A 26,026-nucleotide genomic window follows, 5' to 3' on the forward strand; every position below is an offset into this window, starting at 1 on the left:
CGCAGCTTCGGTGGAGCATCCGCAGGCATGCCTGTGGGAGGTCCACCGGAGCCGCGGGACCAGCGGACCCTCCGCAGGCACGTCTACAGGAGGTCCACTGGAGCCACGGGACCGGCGACCGCCAGAGCTCCCCACGCGGCGCGCCGCCCTGGTTGGGGTGGCGGAAATCCTAGGGCCGCCCCGGGCTCTACTCTCCCATTCTACCTGGGCTGGTACATATTTTTAACAGGTATGTATAAAGTATGACTAGGAAGTTTTGTTTATTTGTGAGTTGGTTTTTTTTGCCTGAAGTGGTACATTTTCAGAGGAACTTTGCAAAGGTGCTATACATAATTTTGCAGATGCCCAGTTAACACAGTGGTGGACACATTAGACATGGACAGCCAAAGCTAGAACAACACACACAAGTTGCCAGTTCTTGGGATTTTTTTAAATAAGTTTCAATACATTTTGCCAATTTCAGTTCATGTGGTTTTGTAGCTTTTGGGTTTAACTTTAAAGTTTGATTCTGTTCTGGCAAGTGATTGTAAAAACTGAATCACACATTCCCATAGTTGTGTCTCAATATCAAATTTGCTCAGACCACCAGTATAATGATGGATTTTTGCCTTAACTACCAGCCCTACCACCTAACCTGGGCGCTGGGCTTAGAATGTAGTGTGACCTTCAATCTATCTCATGGAACACTACCACTAAGGCCTTGTCTACACTACAAGACTATTTCGAATCTACTTAAGTCGAATTTGTGGATTCGACCTTATGAAGTCGAATTTGTGTATCCACAGTAAATACACTAATTCGAATTTCTGAGTCCACAGTAACGGGGCTGGCGTCGACTTTGGAAGCGGTGCACTGTGGGAAGCTATCCCACAGTTCCCGCAGTCCCCGCTGCCCATTGGAATGCTGGGTAGAGCTCCCAATGCCTCCTGGGGGAAAAATGTGTCGAGGGTGCTTTTGGGTAACTGTTGTCATTGAACCGTCAATCACACCCTCCCTCCCTGAAAGCTCCGGCGGGAAATCTGTTCGCGCCCTTCTCTTGTCAGTTACAGCGCGTACGCCACAGCACTGCGAGCATGGAGCCCGCTGCGATCATCGCTGCACTTATGGCCGTTGTCAACTCCTCGCACCTTATTGTCCACCTCTTCCACAGTCAGCTGCTCAGAAATCGGGCGAGGAGGCTCCGGCAGCGCGGTGAGGAGAGTGGCGCAGACCTCTGAGAAAGCAGGGTACGCCGCGCAGTGGAGATCATGGTGGCAATGGGTCAAGTTCATGGTGTGGAACGGCGATTCTGGGCCCGGGAAACAAGCACGGACTGGTGGGACCGCATAGTGCTGCAGGTCTGGGATGAATCACAGTGGCTGCGAAACTTCAGGATGCGTAAGGGCACTTTCCTTGAACTCTGTGACTTGCTGTCCCCTGCCCTGAAGCGCCAGGACACCCGGATGCGAGCAGCCCTGAGTGTGCAGAAGCGAGTGGCCATAGCCCTCTGGAAACTTGCAACGCCAGACAGCTACCGGTCAGTAGCGAACCACTTTGGCGTGGGCAAATCTACTGTGGGGGTTGCTGTGATTGAAGTAGCCCACGCAATCGTTGAGCAACTGCTCTCAAAGGTAGTGACTCTCGGAAACGTCCAGGACATCATAGATGGCTTCGCCGCGATGGGATTCCCAAACTGCGGTGGGGCTATAGATGGGACTCACATCCCTATCCTGGCACCAGCCCACCAGGCCAGCGAGTACATTAACCGAAAGGGCTACTTTTCAATGGTGCTGCAAGCACTGGTAGACCATAGGGGATGGTTTACCAACATCTTCGTTGGGTGGGCGGGCAAGGTTCATGACGCGCGTGTGTTCAGGAACTCTGGTCTGTTTAAACGCCTCCAGGCAGGTACTTTCTTCCCGGAACACAAACTAACGGTTGGGGATGTGCAGATGCCTACAGTGATCCTCGGGGACCCAGCCTACCCGCTAATGCCCTGGCTCATGAAGCCCTATACAGGCGCCTTGGACAGAGAGAAGGAACTCTTCAACTACCGGCTGAGCAAGTGCAGAATGGTGGTGGAGTGTGCTTTCGGACGTCTCAAGGGGAGATGGCGGAGCTTACTGACTCGCTCGGACATCAGCGAAAAGAATATCCCCGTAGTTATTGCTGCTTGCTGTGTGCTCCACAATGTCTGTGAGAGCAAGGGCGAGACCTTTTTGTCCGGATGGGAGGTTGAGGCAAATCGCCTGGCTGCAGTTTACGCTCAGCCAGACATCCGTGCCGAGAGAATATCCCAGCGGGAAGCGCTGTGTATCCGGGAGGCTTTGAAAGCAAGTTTCCTCGGAGAGCAGGGTAACCTATGACTCTCACTTGCTTTCAAGAGAAACTGACCCTGGGCCTGTGTCTCTATGTGTTGAGTGAGATCTGCGGTTACATACCCCGTTCTCCAAGTTTCCCCCACTTCCAAAGCACGTTTTAAAGCAAATTAATTGTTACACTCATTATTAATAAATGTTTGTTTTACTTTGCATTTCTGTTCAGGTGTTGAAATATGGACGCATACTGTGCTGGGCACGGTGTGCACTGATGTACAGACCGCTTGTTCCATAGAGGAATGACATCCTCCTGCTCCTACATAGGTCTCTGGGGTGGGGACGGTTGCAAGTGGTTGTGCATGGAGGGGAGGGATTGCAGGAAGGGGTGGGTTTGCAGGAAGGGGCAAGTGGTGCCTTCTTTGGATAGGGGTTTGGATGACGGCAGTGGGCTGCGGGTTTGGGCGTAGGAAGGGGTGAGGGGTGGGGGGGAAGGGTGAGTATCTGTCCGTGGATGAGGGCTCTTGTTGGGGCTCAGGGCAGCGGAGAGGCTCGGTGCTACGGTGGAAGTGCATGGTAAGGGCAGCGTGCCTTAACATTAAGGGGGTGGCAGGCGCTAGGACCCTGGACAAGCATACACATCACAGAATGACCCGGGGCAGCATACACCACACAGAGTGACCCTGGTGCCTACTGACTGCAGTGTGTGTGTGCCCTGCAGTTGATCATGCCCCCAAGTCTGTACCCTGGTAATGTAGGCTATACCATGCAATTATAAATCCCCTCCCCCCCCATACACAAAAAAATCCTCTGACACGAAAGACGTGACCGAAACAGTGAATAACAGCAAACAGCTATTAATAATCTAATACACAGTGGGGGGATGAAACTTGGATTTGGGACTGGGTGAGCCTGTAAGGGAAGCACTTCTACAAATGTATAGCGTGAGAGGTGTGTGGTACATTAGCGCTATGCAGTGGTGCAGTGACAGTTCTCACGGCCCCTACCGCCCCTCCGTCTTGTACTTTTGGGTGAGGGGGGGGCAGGACTTCTTGGCGGGGGAGGGCGGTTGCAGATACACTGCAGGGGGGCTCTGTCCTCCTGCCTGCGGTCCTGCAGAACATCAACAAGGCGCCGGAGCGTGTCCGTTTGCTCCCTCATTAGCCCAAGCAGCGTTTGAGTCGCCTGCTGGTCTTCCTGCCGCCACCTGTCCTCCCGTTCGCTGTGTGTGCGATGCTGTTGACATAGGGTCTCCCTCCACTGTCTCTAACACGTGGCTGTTAAGCGAGGGTCATTGTTATGCAAAGTAAAAGTCAACCATTCACAACAGTAACAATACACTAATTGCCCTAATTAGATGCAGCATTTCATGAACGAGATCACCCTGATGCGGGTCTAAGAAAGGTTCTGAAAGCCAAAATCTGCTCTCTCACACCACTATGCAAACACCTCTAGGGCAGATACTACTCTAATTTATATTGGTGTGACTCTGGAGTAAATCCATTCTATGCTAAGATAAAAATCTTCTGAAGTAGGCTTTGTATTACATCTAAGAAAATTGTGTGTTTCTTTTTAAATTACATTTTGCACCGAGGTAACAAACCATAAAGGGAAGGACTGATGCAGATCCTTTTGCATCATCCAAACTCCCTTTCACTTCAATGGATTTTCTGCCTGAACAAAGAGATGAGGCCCTGAGAGTTGCCTATTAGCAGATGATGATACTGCTGGAAACTGTTAAATTAACTGATTTGCTGACTCACTGGTGCAGCTGGCTCATTATCTCATGTGGTTACAAGAGAGGTTGGGCGTAGCCTGAGCTGGGACCTGAGGGAAGGAATGAAGGAACTGTGAGTGTTGATACAGTTTAGTGTGGAATTTTTAGTTTACTAGTTATTAGTGTTTTGAGAATGACCTTTTCAATAATAAATCAGACCTGAAGAGAAGTAACTTGCTTTCACTGAGGCTATGTCTACACTGCAGTTAGACACCTGTGGCTAGCCCTTGTCAGCTGTCTCGGGCTCATGGCTGTTTAATTGTGGTGTAGACATTCAGGCCTGCAATGCAGCCCAGACTCTAGGACCCTACAAGGTAGGAGGGTCTTCTGTACCTGAGCCTAAATATCTATGGTGCAATTAAACAGCCCTACAGCCTGAGCCAGCTGGCATGGGCCAGCCACAGGTGTCTAATTGCAGTGTAGACATACCCTGAGTGTCTAGGTTTGTGGCAGTGAGGGGAGGATCCCATACATAATCCCAGTAACCCATATTTTTTTTAACCAGACTTTGCACTTTCTGTAGTTTCTTCTTCTGAAGATCTTTACTGTGTTATACAAACAATGAAATTCCCCCAATGAGGTTGGCATTGATTCTGGAGCCCTGCAAAATACATTTTGCTGTGTGGATGGAAGGGTGAAAATTCCAAACCATCTCTGCTGTGCTGGGGAACTGTAGACAGTTATTGGACTGGAGCCAGTGACATCAAAAGTGGATAAGACTGACTCAGGAGAAGAGTGGAATCAGGCAACTCAAAATTCACTCATAGGCCAGAATTTATACCTATCACTCTGGGTGGGGGATGGGGAAAGCAACAGTTGTGGTCATCCACTTCTCACGAGGATATATTTCGCCTCTCTCCTCCCATTGGCCTACTATTGCCAATCCTAGATGTTCAAAAGCCATGTGTTAGCAAACCCCCCCCCAAATATTTTGAGTTTCTTTAAACTCATGAGATTTTTTTTTAAATTGGGTTAATTTTATTTTACTTACAGGTTTCTGAGTATTTAGTTTACATTCAGTTCATACTTTCAGGCTTTTCTCTGCAACAACTATTTTTAAAGAGGGAAGGTCATCTCTGCGTAAGCTCAAAAGCTTCTCTCTCTCTTACCCTAACAGAAGCTGGTCCAATAAGATATCACCTCACTCACCTTGTCTCTCTAGTATCCTGGGACCAAACTGGCTATGACAACACTGCATACAATGCTTTTCCCCTTTCCCCCCCAAACATATTTTCATTTCCAGGACCTGGGATTTTAAGAAAAACATTAAATTTTATGAGAGTTGTAATCAAGTCACAAGAGTAGGCAACATTGCATTGTTTTTAATTTTTAAATAACTCTTTCTGATTCTGAGTCTGCATTTTACAAACTATTATTCCTCTCTTTTCTATTTGCTTTTACAGTTAATTTTGACCACTTTCAAATACTGCGAGCTATTGGGAAAGGGAGTTTTGGAAAGGTAAGAATCAATGTTTAGTAGTTGTTGTTTTTGGTGATAAAATCTAGCAGCAGATTTCTTCATACTAATATGATATGCTCATTCACTCTGGTTAGACTAACAGAGTTGCATTTTGAAGCTTTTTTATCACAATCAAATTAAGTGCAACTTTGGTTGTACATTAAATTAAGTTACTCTGACTACAGTACATTTGCTTAAGTTAATTGTGTAAATATGATTATAAGTAAATATCTTACATAGAGTTTAGCACGACTAAGAAATCAACTTCAAAAAAAAAGAGAGAAGTAGTAGCAGACATCTCAGTTAGGCTGTCTAGAAAAGAATGATCTTGTTCTGATCCTGATTTATCTATTTTAATATGATTAAAATATTTCAGTTACAAAGATACTTTTTACATTGATTCAAATACATGTAAAGTTCTATAAGCTGAAATGTAATTATAATAGAAAATGTTTCTTCAATTCAATGAGCATGTGCTAGAATGGGGAAAACCAATGACTTGTTTACAAATGAGTATATAATAATAAAGAATCATGTAATAACCAAGATCTTAACTTTTCATATGGATAAATACAAGGCTATGCAGTCAGATGGAGTCATGTTAAGAAAATGTTAGAGAGAGACCATTACTTGAAATGGTAAATTTGAAGCTTGCATATAACTTGGACAACAGATCAAATAATTATAATGAGTTAGATCTTGATTCAGGAGATTTAATTTAAGCACATGCTCACTGTGTTCTTTGGAACTACTCCCACACTTATGATTAAGTCATATATGAATTTTTTCAAGATCGGGGGTCTTACATGGGTAACAGTGTGTTTCATCCAGCAGAAGCCCAAATCACTTCGCAAGCTGACTTTCAAACTTTTGGCTGTAAATCTTCATTTAGTTCAATGAATTTCATGAGAAGTTTTGCCTGAGTAAGACTGCAAGAATGAGTGTCATGCAAAACTGTATTCTAGTATCCTCTTCCATATCACTGAGGTTCAGCCACCTCTGGGGTGGAACACAGTAACTGTTTACTATCACACAGCACTACTAGAATGTCACATCAAACTGAAACTACAGAGGTCCTTAATGACTCCATTGTTGGGGGTACAGGTTAGATCCAGGATAAGTATTGATAGGTATTTCCAAATGATCCTAACCCTTGAGGGGTCCATGCATTACTCTCTTTCCCTCAGAGTTGCCCCCTCACCCTGACAACACTGCCTTCCCCAAAAGGCCCTGGCTCTTTATGCCAGATGCAGTTGTTTTGTAAGGGAAGGGAAAACTGAACGCTACAGCCCTCTGAGCTCTTCAGGAGCTAGCTGGTGGATCCACTCTTGTCATGTGGGGCAGATGGCAATGCTACCTAAAAGACAATGGTTCATGAAGCACTGTTTGTTTTTGTAATTCCCAATATGACAGCCTTTCCTGGTGCTGATTATTTGTTTGGGGTGCAGTTGACTGCAGTGTTCTCTGACCCTTTTTATCATTTGGATTTAGATTCACAGTCCCCATGAGCAGTGTTTCCCAAACTTGTAGTGGCCAGTACATCCCTCAGCCCACGCTGCTTCCAGCAGCTCCCATTGGCCTGGAGCAGCGAACTGCAGCCAGTGGGAGCTGCTATCGGCGGAACCTGCAGACGGGGCAGGTAAACAAACTGTCTCAGCCCGCCACGGGCTTTCCCTACACAAGCGGCATCCCAAGTTTGGGAAACACTGTCCTAGAGCATCCACTGAACAATAGGAAGAAATATAAACATGCTGCTCATCTTTTAACATAATTTGTTTAATGTACAGTTGTCAGTGCAACAAAATAGTCTTCTAAATAATGTACTCATTTATCCCAAAGCAACACAAAAGAGTTCCACTCCATCTTCTGACTCTTTCACAAACAGTAAAAGAAGAAAACACATGTTAAGATGGCCTGTCCTATGGTATCCACAAGGACGACATGTCAAAAGCACAGCTTCCAAAAAAGTTTTTTTTTCAGCAAATCACTTTCAGCCCCTACCATCCATTCAGGAATGACTTTGATCCCAACTTTACCTGTCAATCTCCTTGTGGAACCTCCTCATGACAGAAAGCACCAAAGCACAGTGTTGTTGCCTCATCATTTCTTTATTTTGGTAAATTGTGCCTGAACCTATTGTAAAACCCTCTCCCTGATTTATGTCCTGTATTTTATTTGTGCTTGCAGAGCATGGCACTTTTCTTGACTTGCCTTTGGGTCAAGATAGGTGAGGTAATATCTTTTACTGAACCAACCTTTGCCGGTGGAAGGGACAAGCTTTTTGGGCTCTCTCAGGACTGGGGAAGGTAACCAGAGTGTCTGAGCTAAATACAAGTTGAGACAGATTGTTAAGCATAAGGGGTTCACACATGCTAGCAGGCAGTAGGATGTGTTACAAATTGTTCTAATGAGCCATAAACACAGTGTCTCTGTTTAAGTTCATGGTTTTTAGGCTCTAGTGGAATTATGAATTTAAGTTCCCAGACTCATCTTTTGACGGTATTACACAGGTTTCCTTGGAGGAAGAGGACTGAGAGGTCATATATGGAGTGATCGATTTATGAAAAGTGTTTGCTCATGGATGATATGGTGTTTTTGTCTTTTCTTTGTGAGCTCAAGAGCATAGGACTGTCTGGTTTCACCCACATAGTTGTTGTTGCTGCGGAATTTCGTGTACTGGATGAGGTATGCCACATGTTGTGATAGGCATGTATATGATCCATGGATCCTGAAAGGTGTGTTATGTGTAGAGGTGTTGATCATTGTAGCAGTGGAGATATGTTTACAGGTTTTGCATCTGTTGTTCTGGCAGGGTCTGGTGCTGCTTTCAGTTGGTGTGCCCTAATCTGTGGGGAGCTTTATTCTGTTGATGAGGTTGGTGAGGGTTGGTGGTTGTTTGCAGGCCAGAAGGGTGGGTTCAGAAAAGACTTCTACTGTGAGGTGGTAGGTGACAAATTGGGATGTGTGGTGAGTGGTTCCCCCCCAGACTGTTGAAATGGGTTCTCCCAGGGAGTTTGGGTGGTCCTTTCCATGATGTGGTCCATATATCTGGTGGAGTGCCCTATTTAGTGAAGGTGGTTTTAAATGTGTTTAGGTGTGTATGCAGACTTTCTCTTCAGAGCAAATTCTGTGGTACCTGAGTGCCTGGCTGAGAAACTTATTTCTTGACATTTCTAGGGTGGCTGCTTGATCTGTGGAGGTAAGTGTGGTGATTCATGGACTTCTTACAGATAGTTGTCTATTGGGTTCCATTGTTGAAGCTGATCATGGTATACAGGAAATTGATGCTGATGTGGGAGTGTTCTAAAAAGAATTTGATGGATGGACAGTGGTTATTAAGTTATGGTGGAAATCTGAGGGAGTTTAGGTCATCTCTCCAGAGGATGAAAGTATCATTGATGTAACTCAGGTATATCATCGGTTTCATGGTCCATATTTTCCAGAAATCCTTCCTCAAGGTGGCTATGAAGAGGTTGGGATAATGAAGAAACATCCTAGTACCCATGGCTGTTCCTATGGTTTGAACACAGAGTTTGTTAAATGTAAAGTTCCTGTGGGTGTTTGGCAATGCATTTGGGGTGGATTTCAGAGTGCTGTATGTTATCTTATAAGTATTTGAGGAAGGCAGTGATGCCATCATGGTGAAGGATGTTGGTGTATGTAAAGGTGGCATCCATTGTGGCAAGAATGGTGCTCTCTGGGAGGTTGTGAAAGTTGCAGAGTTTCTGCAGGAAGTCAGTAGTGTCTTAGAGGAAGCTGGCTCTTTGTGTGGTGAGTGGTTTGAAGATGGTTTCTATGAGTCCTATATGCTTTCAGTAAGAGTGCCAGGGCCAGGTATGATGGGTCTGCCTGGGTTCCCTCGTTTGTGTGTCCTGTGGAGCATGTAAAAGGTCTCCGGGGTGGGTTCATGGGGGATGAGGTTGTAGAGTTTCTCTTGGAGTTGTTTGGGGAAGGATTTGATGGTACCTTTAAATTCTTGTGTAAACTGTGGTTTGGGATCTCTTTTGAGTTCTTTATAGTAGGTTGCGAGATTTGTTTGTTAGCCTCGTTGACATAGTCATCACTATTAAAGACTATGATGATTCCCCCTTTGTCTGTTGGCTTGATCGCTATCTGATGGTTGGATTTCATTGGCTGTATAGCTATCCTATATCAGTAGTGGAGAGATTATGGTAGATGCAATATTTGCTGAGAATATCACTGATTTCTTTCCCCTGAAGCAATGGATGTTATCATCCAATGTGTGGTTTTGTCTACTGGAGGGTGTCCAGTCAAATTATTCTTTTTTTTCCTTATGACTGTTGGTGGGAATGTGATAGTTGTGGGTAGTGGTATCTTTGTTGTGACAGAATTCCTTGAGCTGGTGTCAGCAGAAGAATTTTCTAGTTCTCCACATGTTAGTATGGTATCAGATTCTGTGGTGGAGCAGAAATCCAGTCTCTTGGAGAGTACAAATACTTCAGTTCCAGTGAGGGGCAGTCTTGATAGGTTGATGATGTTGAGGTGTTGTGTCTTGTTCACATGGGGGTTCTGGTGTCATGGTATCTCCCAGAGGTGGTTCCACTTTTTGTTTTTGTGTTGGATGGCTGCCATCAGCCTTTTTTAGGGTTGTTCTGAGTTTCCTGGTTTTTTTTTCTTCCTCCAGTGTTTGGGAGCATGTGATAATTTCTCGTTTGAGGAGCTCCCTTCTGGAGTATGTAAGATGGTTCCTCAGTTTTTCCGAGGTCCTTCTGCAGAGCTTTCACACACACTTGGAGTTGTATGTAGTGGTCCGATGGTTAGAGATGGAGAGTCCTCTGGGGATGATGTGTTTCTTGCATCTGCTCGGGAAGTAGATGTTGCTATTCAGTCTGGCTTCCTTCATCATGTTGTTAAATTTCCATTTTAAGGAGCGGTGATTGTTGTTCCCCCCTCTTATGGCCACCCCAGCCTCTTTTGTCTTGTGACAGTGGTAGGACTTTTTATGACACTCCTAACTTTATATTTTACTGCTACTGGGATGCAGTGTCTATGTAGATATATCTTAAAATTACAGTGGTTGCTACAGCAACCTTAGACCTCTGCAGGGTTTGACTGCAGGTGGCAGCTGATGACAGCCAGGCAAAGACTCTGCACAGCTCAGCATGCTTTTGTGCACAGTGCTCAAGGTGATTCTCTCCATCAGCTGTCCTCTTCCCCTCTGGAGCGAACTCCCTCAGCAGCTACCCGTCTCCCTAGAGACAGCCTCAGAGAACAAGAAAGCATTTTTCCTGACTTTTGTTGACACCTGAGTGGCAGTTTATCGTCAATATTTTACTGCAATGATATTTGTTGTAATGAGAATTCACATGCCACTCAGCAGATAGGAGGATGAGCTCTTGAGATATAAAGACCTGAGAAGTGGCCACCGGACTTTCAAATGACCCTATACCAACATGCACCATTCTCTGAGAGGAGCACTATCTCTATTGAGATTGACAGGGCAGATGCAGTCTTGTAACTACAGTAGTAGTTCTTTTACTAGAGAAAGTGAAAAGCTATACCACAATGACTGTGAGCAGGATAGGAAAGGGGCCATGGATGTGGAGGGGGAGGAAAAAAGGAGTAAAATTAGTTTTCCTGAATAAAAAGGTTTATTTACCCTGCTCAGGAGGAGGCTCCTCTGACAGCTAAGGCTGCAATTCAGCAAAGGGTGTCCTTAAATACCGATTGATCTAACCTCGTTATCTCTAGCTTGCTTCTTGCTTGCTTATATTTACCTGCCCCAGGAAATTTCCACCACTTGCATCCGAAGAAGTGGGTATTCACCCACGAAAGCTCATGCTGCAAAACGTCTGTTAGTCTATAAGGTGCCACAGGATTCTTTGCTGCTTTTACAGAACCAGACTAACACGGCTACCCCTCTGATACTTAAATACCGAGTGACCTAAGTTCTGAGCCTGATTTAGGTAGTGATTCAGTAAGATCTGCAAGCATATATGTACCTTTAGACAAGTGAGCAGTCCCACTGACTTTGTCCCTAACTTCCTCTATGGTCTGAGTAGCTCACTTTCCCAGTTTTCTCCTCTGTACCACAGGGCGCTGATATTTCACAGTATCTTGAGATCTCTGGGTGAAGGGAACTTTCGAAGTTCAGGGCACTGTACCATTAAATATTTTCTCTAATACCCGGAGCTGGCCAAGTCGGAAATTCCTCAAGAATAGCCTTCCGCTTGGTATTCAGTGTTTCTTTTCCTGGTTTGTGACTGTAGGAAGTCCAGCGGGGAACAAAATTGAAATAAATCATTCAAACTGCAAATTCCTAAAATAAGTCCAGGTAACGGTTGTTTTACACCCTGTCAAATATTGCAAGTGTGTGCTTGCATCTGATCTAACTAGATTTTCTTTTCTTCCTTAATAGAGTTCTGTAAAATGTGGGTCTAATCAAATTACAGTAAAAATTATATATTTGGATATTCAATAAATCAAATATTGACTAGGAATGAAATACTATAATTTTCATTTAAGTTTACTGCAGATGTAACCATGTAATTGCAGGCTTGCACAGGAAGGATAATTTGCATTTAGGTCTACTTTCCAGGGATGATATTGTACCAGACTTCAAATTCTCTGTTCAAATTGTCAAGTACATTGAACAGTCTGCAGGAGCGGCCCCTATTTTACTAGCTACGGCGTAAAACGTTTGTGGAACCACCACCCCACGAGCAGCCGAAACAAAAAGAACAAAATACCCCAGAACACCACCCCACAGCTAGCCAATCAGAGTGGAAAAAACAGCAAAATAAAAATGCTAAGCAGTGTGCCACTCCCTGGAAATTGGCATCCAGGGTCATCGCCCTGCTTGTCTGCCCCTAGAACACACCCTGACAATCTGACCTCCTTAAATTAAATTTAAATTATGATTTGAATGTACAAACACTTCCTTCTCCTATATATCTCTGGTGTTGAGACTCAGGGCTCACATCTGATGCTTAATGGGCACTGGCATAAATCAGGAATAGTTCTACTTAAGTCAAGGGAGCGACACTGGTGTAAAACGGATGGGAGACCAGAATAAGTCCCACAGTCATAGTCTGTTTTACTGAATAATTGGCAAAGTATTTTCTAATAATCTACAGTTTATCCAACAGCAACATACTGCACCAGTGCAGAGTAATAACGTTTCTTGGTAGTATGGCCACAAATATTCTCGAGCTATAAGTGACATGAGAAGATACTGGGCTAGATGTTTTGCCTCTGTTCCAGCTGTTTTGTATTGGTCATGCCTTAAAAGGGCAGCTGAGGTTTCACTGGGTCAGGGAAATTCCTTAGTGGTGTGAAGCTAGGTCTATAACACTCCTTTCTAAGTTTCTCCAGTCTATGGCCAGGGCCACCTAGCTGAGACCATGGATATTAGTGGCTCGGAGCATGAGGAGACAGATCAGGAGTGGAGGATAGATTCTGTATCCCTATATACCTTTATTATCTATTGTCTTAGCACATTTGTCCCAGACATAGACAGGAGCAACTTAGTTGGGACTAACAGCGTGCTGGGGACAGAGTGCCTCACCTCTGCTTCCAGTTGTTTCCCCTAGGCAGCTGCTCCGGAGCCCAGCAAAGAACACGTGGAACTGTGACTTTCCTGGGTAGATGGGAGATGTAACAAGTATATGTTCTCCAGCAGGGAAAGTGATTCTCAGCAATCCCCATCATTGGGAGAGTAAGTGTTTGTTTAGGGACATTTGACTAGGTGGGGATACTGCACAGCACAGTGAATTTCTCTGCAGGGTACAGGTAGCAGACTGAAACTGGTTAAGAGACACATTCTGCCATCTTTTTATACAATAAATCATTTTCCAGACCCCACCTCCGTTACACAACGGTGTGAGAGCTAGGTAGAATTGCAGTCCTGGGGACCTGTTGAGCAGGTGGTGTAAACTGGATCTCAAATTTGTGTAATAGTGTGTGTCCTCCCTTTGCATGTTGGAGAACTCAGAGGCAGAATGTAGCTCAGCACTGGACTTTACTCTGGATTGTGCCTCAAAGGCGCAATCTAGCTCTGAAGTCATAATCACATCAGTTTCACTCTCCAGCTGGCTCCATGGGGAAGGCAACTCTGTGTGAATATTGCCCTTGTCAGATTCTTTGTCAGCTGCTAGCTTTAAGAGAACAAAAAGTAGAGGAAACACATCAGTCTTTAGATTTTATCAGGTGAAAGGGACTATTCAGTCTCCCAGCGACAGCAGCTCAGGCATGTAGAAACAACTCTCTGTGGCTAGAACATTTCGTAAGGGACATTTTAAAAATCAGCATCACATACTCTAAAACCAAACTGATAGACAAATTCAGCAGCTGCCACTGACACTGAAGCTGGGGGTACCAACTGTACAGAGCTCTAATTATTGATTTGATATTCACAAGAAAATTCTAAATGGATAACATTTGCAATGGGAGCACAGCAGGTGCAGAATCCCACACTTATGTGCAAATGAGGGAACTGTTCACTGGCCTCCCCATTTACACATCAGTTAGCCTGTTTCTCTTTACAAATGTTGGATTTGTGTTCCCATTTTTATTTTTGCACTTGTTATGGTCCATGTTTCAAAATGTCTCCAAGCAGAGGCGCAGACTTCTGCTACTGCCGGTGGGTGCTCCACCCCCCTCTGTCCCCAGCCCTGCCCTGACTCCACCCCTTCTATGAGGCCCTACCCCTGTCCTGCCCCGATTCCAACCCCTTCCCCGAAGTCCCCACCCCAACTTGGCTCCCTCCCTGCCCCTATTCCGACTCCTTCCCCAAGTCCCTGCCCCGACCCCGCCTCTTCCCTGCCTCCTCCCCTGAGCACACCACATTCCCGCTCCTCCCCTGCCCTCCCAGAGCTGCCAAACAGCTGTTTGATGGTGGCAGGAAGTGCTGGGAGGTAGGCAGAGGAGCAGGGATGCCGCATGCTCAGGGGGGAGGAGGAGGAGGAGGTGGGGTGGTGGTCGGGGAGTTTGGCTGCTGGTAGGTGCAGAGCACCCACTAATTTTTTCCCCGTGGGTGCTCCAGGGCTGGAGCATCCGCGGAGTTGGGGCCTATGTCTCCAAGAATTTGAAAGTATTTAAGCAATACAAACATTCCATGATTTCCAGAAAATATCTGAAGTATTTTAATGAAAATTCTCATTAATCTCAAAGAAAATTATATGTTGAAAAATGTGTAGAAACAAGTTGTTGTAACAGTTGCTTTGACTTTTTTTAAAGACACATCTTTACACGTTACATGTGTATCCTATAATAACAGAGGGTCTGATCCCATCACGAGCACCTCCATATTGCTCAACCCCCTCATCTTCAGTGGGAGTAGAGAGAGTTTAGCACCTTTCAGGAGCAGGTGCTTGTTTAAAACGCTTTTTATAAATATTGTGTTTAAATTGATTTTAAAAGTTATCTTAATTTCAAATGTTAGAGCAGATTTGACATGCTGAGTGCATGATCCTATATTGGTATCTTAAGACTGGTTTCTGTCACCTTTAAACTGTAACACCTCACTTTTTGAGCAATCTCTCAGAAATCTCAATGGAGCCCATAGTAAGCAGGCTCTTAATGTAACAGAACAGATGGTTTCTGAGGAAACCTTGCAAACCTGGCCAAGGATTGGAAGGAAAAAAAAGTAAGCCACATGTTCATGTAAGTGAATGACTTCTGGGCTTTGGGTGGTGAGTAAAAAATTCGATTACTGGTTGATTTACATAGTGCATCGGGAATTTGGGTTGGAGCATCTAGCATTCTATAAGCATTCACTTAATTTCAGACTAAGAATCTCTACTGAAGCACCTGCTTTTTGCACTCCTACAGAGCTTGGACAAGTTTGAACATTTTCCCTCTCACTTTCCCTCCCCCATCTTTTAATGTTCCCATACACACATAGGGAATTGGGGAGAATAACAACAACAATAGGGAAAAAAGTAACAGCGTGTGGTGGTGCTGTATTGACATCTTGGCACTCAGCCTGTAGTTATCCTGAGTTCTTTCACTAATAATTAGACTTCCACTGACTATATCAGGAAAAAAAACACACTTAAAACTTTTATTGTGCTCACCATTATACATCACTGATGGGTTTAGCCAAAACTGTATCATCCTTGTTTTCCTTGATAACTAGACCCCTTCTATCATCAAGAAAGACAGCTTCTGATTGCATTTATTCACATCTGAAAATCTGACTTTATATTCTGTGTTAATAGAATATAATGCCTTAGGGATTGTCAGGGGGTTGATGTCTGAGCTTGGCAGCACCCCTAGTGGCTGCCCAGTGGCAAGAGTCAGTGGGCAGCGGTAGGGGAACCCAGACCCTTCTTGCTCTACCAGGTTCCAGCCCAGGTCCCTGTGAATAATAACTCAAATATGTGGCTTAGGGGCAGGCACCCTTACACCTGTTCCTTGGGATGCTTCCTACCCAGCTTTGATTCCTACATCAGTGCCACTAGTCAGCTTCTGGATTCTCCCTGGAATTCTCTCTGACTGCATTCAGAGAGTCTTCCTCTATCAGCTGCAGCCCAGATTCTGTGGGGTGATGGGCCTGTGGCAGCTGTCTCAGCTATGTGGAGCCTCATCTGTTGTGTATTTGGTTGTCATGGGTTTTGTTACTATGGCAACTGAGTTAGACTATTAAGGGATAGCTCAGCCGGTTTCAACCGGCTGAGTGAGCTCTCTGTTTCTGTAAATAAAATGGAGGTTTTGGTTAGCTGTCTGCTCTCTGGCCTCAAGTGATTGCTTCCTACACCGGCTGCCCCTAGGACATAACACTGGCGACGAGGGTGGGATCCTGGTGCTGCTCCAGTAACAGAAGGAAGTAGAAGTCAAGGTAAAGACCAAACAAAGAAAAAAAGCTGCTTGTTTGCACTGACTGTGAAAGTGAAACTAAAAATCATGGCTACTCTGACCAGGCCCCTGGAGCCTTTTGATGAGAATACAGAGCAGTGGCATGTGTATACTGAGCGTTTTGAGCTTTTTGGTATTGCAAATGACATTACAGAAGCGAAGAAGGTGCCAATATTCTTAACTGTTGTAGGGGCTAAAACCTACTCTCTGCTACACAGCTTACTGCACCCTGTTAAGCCTGAGACTAAATCTTACAGTGACATTGTGGAAATCCTGGGGTCTCATTTCTCCCCAAAACCACTGGTAATTGCTGAAAGATATAGGTTCCACAAAAGAGACCAAAAGGAAGATGAAACAGTTGTACAATTTGTAGCCATTTTAAAAAAGCTAGCAGAACACTGTGAATTTAAAGAGATGTTAAATGATGCCCTGCGTGACAGGTTAGTGTGTGGCCTCTGCAGTGAAGCTATATGGAAGCGCCTACTGACAGAGGCTCAGCTTACATTACAGAAGGCTGTTGATATTGCTGTCTCCATGGAACTGGCTACAAGGGAGGCACAATACATCGGTGCATCCCCTAGGGTGCAAAAAGTGTCACAAGAACTGACCCACAAAACGGTGCAGAGTCAAGAATGTTACCGCTGTGGTAAGCTGGGTCACCAGGCATCAGAATGCTGGTGTAAGGACCTGGTGTGTCGACACTGTGGCAAAAAGGGACACATTGAGTATGCCTGTAAACAAAAGAAAAAGAGGCCTGTGGTCTGGCCGACAAAAAGAGGAACCTTGCATACCCTAGAGCAGACCCAGGATGATCAAGGTGACACCTCCTCACAAGAGGAAGTGCCACTGCATGTTTTGTCTTTGGCAGCGGGCTCACATGAATACTGGGTAACCCCCTTATTGGAGGGCAAACCTATACGCATGGAACTAGACACCAGTGCAGCTGTCTCGCGGGTTCCTGAGACTGTGTATAAGGAAAAGCTACAGCATCTTCCACTTAAGGCAACAAAAACTGTTCTGAAGACGTATACAGGTGAAGCTGTGCCCATGTTGGGCACTATTGATGTTAAGGTGGAGCTCAATGGAAAGGCGGCTAAATTGCCACTGTTTGTGGTGAGAGGTAACTACCCAGCCTTAATGGGTAGGTCTTGGCTTGGGAAGATTCAGCTGAACGCGGCAGAAGTGCACCGGATGACTAAAGAAGAAACCAGTCTAACCCCTATACTAAGGAAACATGCTGCTGTTTTTGGAGATGATTTGGGAAGTATGAAGGGAATCACTGTGACATTGAACATTAAACCTGGCAGTCCACCAAAATATCTGAAAGCCCGAACTGTGCCATATGCCATCAGGCCAAAAGTTGAAGCAGACCTGGAGCGCCTGGTCACCAATGGAGTCCTAATACCAGTTACCCATAGCTCATGGGCCACTCCTATCGTTCCAATAGTGAAGAAAGATGGCTCTCTCTGGATTTGCGGTGATTTTAAAGTCACTGTCAACCCAGTGTTGTGTGCAGAGCAATACCCGCTTCCCCGCATCGATGACCTCTTCGCAGGCCTGGCTGGGGGACAAAAGTTCAGTAAGATTGATCTGAGTCAAGCATATTTACAGATGCACGTCGATGAAAAGTCCCAAGAGCTGTTGACTATTGTGACTCATAAGGGGCTTTATCGATACTGTCGCCTACCCTTCGGAATCACATCGGCTCCCGCCCTGTTCCAGAGGGCTATGGACCAGATCTTGTGTGGCTTGTCAGGAGTTCAGTGCTATCTGGATGATATCCTGGTCACTGGAAGAAATGAAGAGGATCACTTAAGGAATTTAGAGGCTACCCTACAAAGACTGGAAGAGTATGGCCTACGAGTTCGCAAAGACAAGTGTGAATTCTTCAAGCCCTCTGTTGAATATTTGGGACACATCATCAATTCTGCAGGTCTTCATAAGGCCCCTGCAAAAGTTAAAGCTATTGTGGAGGCTCCCCCACCTCGAAATGTAAGCCAGCTGCGTTCATTTCTAGGACTACTGAACTATTATGGAAAGTTCATCTCACAGTTAGCCACACTGCTAAAACCACTTCATGAGCTCCTTGGGCAGAACAAGGCCTGGAAGTGGACTGAAGCCTGTGATGTTGCGTTTAACAAAGCTAAGGATGCATTGTTAAATTCTGAAGTTCTAACGCACTTTGATCTATCCTTACCCCTGCAATTGGCCTGCGATGCTTCCCCTTATGGAGTGGGAGCGGTCGTGTCACACATTATGCCTTCGGGAGAAGAAAGACCTATTGCTTTTGCTTCACGCACTCTAAGCAAAGCAGAAACTAACTACGCCCAAATCGAACGTGAGGCATTAGGAATTGTTTTTGGAATTAGGAAGTTTCATCAGTACCTGTTTGGGCGAAAGTTTACTCTTCTTACAGACCATCGACCTCTGACATCAATTTTTGGACCCTACACAGGCATTCCCCCATTAGCTGCTAGTCGTATGCAACGTTGGGCATTGATACTTTCTGCACACACATATGAAATCAAATATCGGAAATCCACTCTGCACGGCAATGCAGATGGCCTCTCAAGGTTGCCTTTACCAGTCAAACATCAAGATAGTGCCCAAAAGGAAATCTTCTACTTTGAACAGGTAGAGAATACACCCATCACTGCTACTCAGATAAAGAAGGCAACCCGCGTTGACCCAGTATTATCCCAAGTTATGGACCTGGTGATGCATGGAAAATCTCGACAAACCTCTCCGGTCTCACCCGACCTTGTTCCCTACATGTCCAGGCGGACGGAGTTATCGGTCCAATCTGGTTGTTTGTTGTGGGGGAGGCGTGTCATTATTCCACCACCCCTGAGATCACAGATGTTAGAACAGCTACATTCCGGTCACTGTGGAATAGTGCGCATGAAGGAAATTGCACGAAGCTATTTTTGGTGGCCTAGATTGGACAGTGCTATTGAAGAGAAGGCAAAAGCTTGTATGTCATGTCAGAGTGTAAGAAATGCACCCCAGTGGGCACCCCTACACCCATGGGACTGGCCTGAAAACCCGTGGCAACGTATTCACGTTGACTTTGCTGGCCCCCTTGAAGGAAGCATGTTCTTGGTGGCAGTAGATGCCCATTCTAAATGGCCAGAAGTCTCTATAATGCAGTCCACTACTGCAGAGAGTACTATCCAAAAACTACGAGGACTCTTTAGTCATTTTGGTCTGCCAGAACAACTTGTGAGCGACAACGGACCGCAGTTCGTCTCTCAGGAGTTTCAAAATTTTATGAAGGCAAATGGGATACACCACATCACGTCAGCACCATATCATCCGTCCACCAACGGATTAGCTGAAAGATTTGTGCAGACAATGAAAAACGCTTTGAAATCAGCAAAGGGACAACACTCCATTCAAAAGCGTCTGGATACCTTCTTACTTTCCTATAGAAACACACCTCATGCTACGACCCAGGCTTCCCCAGCCTTTCTAATGATGGGACGACAGCTGCGCACTTGCTTTGATCTGCTGAAACCTTCTGAACCCAGACAAACTGTGCAACATCAGCAGCAATATCAAGTCATCACACGGGCACCCAGAGCAAAAGACCGAACCTTTAGCCCAGGACAGCCAGTTTTGGCTCGGAATTATACTTCCAGAGCTAAATGGGTCCCGGCCACAGTCATCACTCAAACAGGACCTGTTTCCTATACAGTCCGGACTGCAGAGAATCTTACCTGGCGGCGACATGTAGATCAGCTGTTGCCAGGTCATGCCAGTCTTCAGGACCCATCTGCAGTTGAGGGGTCTGACTTCACCCCTCCTGGTGAGACACCGAATCATGAGTCACCTGTTCCTGACTGTTCTCCTCCATTACCGCCGGCAGCTGAGATACCCCTTTGCCCAGCACGAGCTGATACCACCTCCTCACCTATTCGTGCTGCGGACCCTGAACCCCTAGTACTTTCGGGTGCAACAACACCAGAAGTTCGCCATAATCCACCTAGAGACAGAAGGCCTCCTCATCGGCTGGATCTTTAATTAGGGCGAACCCACGGTTATGGGGCAAAATAATCCCCAGGGTTTAGCCGGGAATGGAGGCAGTCTACCCTCCTTCTCTAGTTTAGTGTGTGTTTTATTTAGGGGATGTTCTTATTAGGGGGAGAGGAATATGTTGTGTATTTGGTTGTCATGGGTTTTGTTACTATGGCAACTGAGTTAGACTATTAAGGGATAGCTCAGCCGGTTTCAACCGGCTGAGTGAGCTCTCTGTTTCTGTAAATAAAATGGAGGTTTTGGTTAGCTGTCTGCTCTCTGGCCTCAAGTGATTGCTTCCTACACCGGCTGCCCCTAGGACATAACATCATCCTCAACTGCTCCCCTGTTGTGTCCACCTAGACTGAGCTGAGCTGCTCCCTTTTTGAGCCCAGCCTCCAATGTGAGCATGCCCAGAAGATACAGCTGGGCAGGGCCTTCTGGGCCCAGAACTTTTCTTTAATCCTTAGTCTGCCGGAGTGGGGATTGTACACTCCATCACAGGACTAGATTAGGTCTCAAGGACACAGCCCATAGAAACTGGCAACCCGTTGCTGCACTGCCCCAAAGCTGCCCTGGAAAGGAAATGTGGCTCAGATCCTGTTGCTCATTTCCTCTCAGAGGATGGAGGAAGTAATTTGCTGATGGTCAATAACAGCTCTGCTGGCTGTAGCATTGGGGGTGCTGCCAGGGTTTTAACCCATTCCCCAGCCCTCCTTCCTGATTCTCCACCCACCTGCTTTGGCATGAAGGTGTACGTGGTCATACAGCTCGCATTATCCCTTCAGATCTGGAACTAGGTCCCAGTTGCTCATGCATGGGTGGACTGTCTGGGCCAAAATCTAGCTTTTATATGACAACCCATTACAACGAAATGAGAGGGTTCAGCTGTTCTGACTCCTCTCCATTCTTCCTGAGTAATGACGGATTTGAAGCATGCATACTAATGTAAACACACTTTAAAATGCCACACAATGTTTTTTGCTGTACCAGTATTTTGTTTGACTTTCCAGCACCTATCTTCCAACCCTAGGCACTTCACCATTTAAAAAACAATATTGTATAAAACACTTTAAAATCCTGTAGCCCATATATTGTACCCCCACATATGTATAATAGCTCCAATGCAAAACAAATAGATCACATTCTCTTATCACCCCTCCTCTGCAGATGCCTAAGAGAAGTGATAGGTTTTGCAGAGTGACTGGAATTATGAAAACTCTGGGTAGTGATGATCATGGGAAAGAAACATATTCCAAAGGCAAGTATTCTTCCCAGAGGATACCTTACCAGCAGCTGCCTTTTTCTGAAACTAATGATATGTAACTCCCATACCTCCACTGGTCACAGCTGTGATAGTACACCTCTACCCCGATATAACACGAATTCAGATATAACATGGTAAAGCAGTGCTCCGGGGGCATGGGGATGTGCACTCCGGCGGATCAAAGCAAGTTCGATATAATGCTGTTTCACCTATAACGCAGTAAGATTTTTTTTTTTTTTTGGGCTCCCGAGGACAGCGTTATATCTGGGTAGAGGTGTATCACACAGGGTGAGAGGTAGTCTTAAATAGAGATGTTTGGGAGTTTTTAGACAAAATGTTTTTCACTGGAAAATGCCAATGAATCAAAACAGAAACTATTCACAGGAAAGAGTTGGTTTCAATAAATTTCCCATTTCAAAAACATTTTGGAAAATTGTTTTGAAAATGGCGAAGCAGCGTGGTTCAACATTTTTTAAATTAAAAAGTTCAGTTTGAAACCATGTTTTGTTTTGATATTTGGATGCTTTCCCAGTTTACCAATATTACCTCAGTCTCTTTCTGGTCTGAGCGTTAGCCCTCATCCAAACCCCAGTCTTGTATAAACAAGGGGCTGTTCATCCCACTGCATCAGTTGATATACAACACAAACTCGATTGGAGAATAACTACTGTATTCTACAGCCATTTTAAAAAGAAACATATACTTAAACTAAATATCCAGAGCACTCTGCAAAAGAGCTTTATAGATTTAGTGCCACTACCTTTTCCTTCTTTGAACCTTTCCTCAAGACCCACCTCTGTTGTAATGCCTAAAAGAAATCAATCAATTTATGATGTCTTGAAGGGCAGATGAAGTTAGCTGGAACTCACTCTTATCTTTAAATAATTGTAAATATATATAAATTGTGTATATTTGATTCTATTCCTCTTCCTGCCCTTACTTTTTGTATGTCATGATTTCTGAGGGCCAGATTCTGATCCCCTTACTCATGTTGTCTTGTACCTTTGCCCACAGATATTCCCCTTTAAGTCATTGAAGTGATACTATTCAATGTGAGTAAAATTGTCAAAATCTGTCCCTTAGATTGTCCTTCCCCCAAAAATCTTGCAGTGAATGAGACTGTTTGGTGCATTGAACCTGCAGTCCAGAGGGAGGGAGTCCTAAAGTGACTTTAAGCCATCTTTGCACCTTCCAAAAGGTGGTCGGTGGTCAGCTTTGCAGTAATGACTCAACCTTGCCCCGCCCTGCCCAGGAACGTGAGGTCCAAAGGGCATAAAGGTACGAAACCTGGGTGGAGCAAGTCCCTTTGTTCCATGCAGCAAGGTAGCCAGCACCCACCCTCCCTCCCCTAGCAGAGGCGAATGGCGGGCTAGGTTAGGACCTGCTGTGGGCATTACGTTAGTTGCTCTTCTTAAAAGAGGGCTGGGATGGAATTTTTCCAGCACCACCTGAATTGGCTTTGGTGGAGTGAGGTTTTTTCACTTCCCCACAGTGGGTGTAAGGGAGGACCTTTTCTGGTGAGAGGAAAAGGTGGTAGGCCACATGTCACAACTTATTTTGTAAGTGTGGGGTGGATGTCCAGTGCAGGTACTCCATAGGGAAGGGAGCCAGTGACCAGATAAATGGTCACTGGCTCCCTTCCCTGGTAAAGGACTTAAAAGGAGGTACTGGATAAAGGAACAGAATGTGGGAGGGGGTTGGGGACTCCTCTGATTGGTACGGCAGGGAGGCAACCCCCCCGTTCTCATAGCTCTCCTTAACTCTCTTATGAGGGTGGTGGATGGTAAGGTCCAAGCCATGGGTCAGCTGGGAGACCTGGATGGAACCAAAGTGGGGCTGGTGGAAGCCCCAAAGAATTGATTTGATAGTCCCAGACATCTATATAATAAAGTTGCGGCCTGATTAAAATCCATAACAAGTGTCTCCTGTCCTTCTTGCGGTGTACCCAGGCAATTGGCTAGAGCATGGGTGAAGTTCTCATGTCATGTTTTATGCATTTGTACAGTGCTTAGTAGAATGGGACTTGGATTCTGATTGGAGCCTGTGCATGCTACTGTAATACAAATACTAAATAGGAATAACATGGTAAGTTCTAGCAAAGAGTAGGTTAGAACACCTTCAAGGGAGTGACTTTAAAAAACCCTGCAGGAACAAGAGCATTGAATGGGAAAGCTTCTCAGTCTATCCTTAACCCACATTGTTTTGCTGCAGTATGTAGCATTTGTTGTGAATGTGAGCTCACTCACTGCTTCCAGGCCCAGATACATTTTAACCCCACGTTCCAATGTTACCACAAATGGAGTTGCAGAGTGATGGTTCTTAGAAATGCCTGCTATTTAAGAATATGGCTGTCAGTCCAGTTTTACTCAGATCAGAGTTAAGCTAGTCTTTGCTTACACCTCCAGCCACGTTCCCAGCTCCACGCCTGGCCTTGTCCACAGCCTTGGTGGGGCGCCGCTCCCACCTGGGGCTGAGGCTGGGGGCAGGGTGGGGCCAGGAGTGATGAAACCGCACCTGATTGTGGGCCTGGTGGCTGGCCCCCACTGTGGCCCGGTTGCGACTCCACTCTTGCCTTGGCTCCGGCCACTGCTTGGACTCTGGTCCTTCTCCCATCCCCATCCCTGTGGCCCCAGCTTTGGCCCTCTTACCCATGTCCACATTGCGCCCCCCTCCCCCAGCCACATCCCACTCATGACTCAGAGGGAGTGGCAGGGCATGGACAGGGATAAGGGGAGGGCGTGGCCTTCAATAGTTTGGGGACTGCTGCTTTAAACTAAAGGAGGCAGTGTGGCCTAGTGGATAGAGCACTGGACTGGAACTCAAGAACAGACTGGGTTCTGTTCCTGGCTCTGCCATTAGCCTGCTGGACGACCTTGGGCAAGTCACATCACCGCTATGTGCCTCAGTTCCCCTATCTGTAAAATGGACATAATGATATCTCCTTTGTAAAGTACTTTGAAATCTAGTAATGAAAAGTGCTATATAAAGCTAAGTTGAGGTCTCACTCAGGATCCTACTGGTTACCAGCATTTATTCCTTCTTAGAGTAATCATCATCATTATTGAAGAAGGATATTTTTTAAAGTCACGTGTTATTTTTCTGTGATTCCAAAAGGGTAGCAGCTGTGAAACTTCTGTTTTTAATTTTGCTGTCTATTAGGTGTGCATTGTGCAGAAGAGAGACACCAAGAAAATGTATGCCATGAAATACATGAATAAACAAAAGTGTATTGAGAGAGATGAAGTCCGGAATGTCTTTCGGGAGCTACAGATCATGCAGGGCCTTGAGCATCCCTTCCTAGTCAATCTGTGGTAAGCAAACCTTTAAAATTTTATCAGGCTCCTATTGTCTCCTTATTGCTGGGAGTTGAAATCTTGACAGGATTCTTGGAGACTATTTTTTTTAAGCTCATTTAATTTTTTCTGTAGTTTTTCCACCATAAATATTTTAAAGGTGCCTTTTCATGTTGGAATGGTTAAACATAACAATTTGCCTTTTTTACTTTCTGGTATGTTTTCTTTCTAAATTGCTACAGTAACTGTTTTAAAAAAAACTTGGTCTCCCATGGTTTATCATTTTCTTTGACATTAATTTTGCTAGGAGTTTGATTACAAGATTTTGGTATAGTGAAACCATATTGTGAATGCTTATAAGGATAAAATAGCTCCTTGCTCAAAGCATGTCTGTTGATGCAGATGAAACTAAAGGAAGGAAAAGATTTCTGTCTAAGTAGAGTTAACTAGGCAGCCCATGAGACTAAAATTCTGGATCAGATGCAGTTTATAAAACACACACACACACACACACACACACACACACACACACACACACACACACACACACACTCTGACTATGTCAATGGGCCATCCCTTCTCTATCTCATCTTGCCAATGCCAACTACAGTATCTCCAGAAGCTTCTCTCCTTTTTAATGTCTTTAAGGACCATTTTATACTAGGTGAAATGGCTGTTTTCTCCTCTGGTACATTGTACAACTGCAGCAAATTACTCAGTTATTCTGGATGTTTACTTCATAAGACTGAGAATAATGGATGTTGTGGGCAGCCATTGTTATAATAAAGATAGTGATACGACATTTGAATGTATCTGGGAGTTGCAGTACTCTGGAAATAAGGCGAATATCATTGAACAGGTGGCGGGTGGAAAGTTCAAAAGGAGGTGGCTTGACTCCAGTAATGATTCAAATATTTTCATAGATGTGGCAGTAGGGAAAGTATTTTGCTGTTTGACTTGTCCTAACTTCATAGGTAACAGAATCTCTGTCATTCCCCAAAGTACTCTTCTGTTTTGGAAACAGAACTAATGGCTGGGAATAGCATTCAAACATCTATCCATCCCCAGCTACTTTCATGATCTCCATCATTATGGTATGTG

At 45.1% G+C, this 26,026-nt stretch overlaps 1 protein-coding gene across 5 annotated transcripts in view; it reads left to right on the top strand.

Moving 5' to 3' along the window:
- The window catches only part of STK32B (serine/threonine kinase 32B), a 284,286-nt gene that overhangs the window by 64,991 nt on the left and 193,269 nt on the right, over positions 1 to 26,026 (top strand). For 3 of the 5 annotated variants that reach the window (XM_045017298.1, XM_045017297.1, XM_045017296.1), the window contains exons 2-3: positions 5,475 to 5,530; positions 24,792 to 24,943. In XM_045017298.1, coding sequence (XP_044873233.1) covers positions 5,475 to 5,530; positions 24,792 to 24,943 — 208 coding nt within the window. Of the gene's footprint in view, positions 1 to 4,069; positions 4,145 to 5,474; positions 5,531 to 21,535; positions 21,627 to 24,791; positions 24,944 to 26,026 lie in introns of those variants that run through there. The other 2 variants (XM_045017299.1, XM_045017300.1) reach the window with 2 other exon arrangements.

The sequence above is a fragment of the Mauremys mutica genome, chromosome 5 (assembly GCF_020497125.1).
Source record: "Mauremys mutica isolate MM-2020 ecotype Southern chromosome 5, ASM2049712v1, whole genome shotgun sequence".
Lineage (NCBI taxonomy): Eukaryota > Metazoa > Chordata > Testudines > Geoemydidae > Mauremys > Mauremys mutica.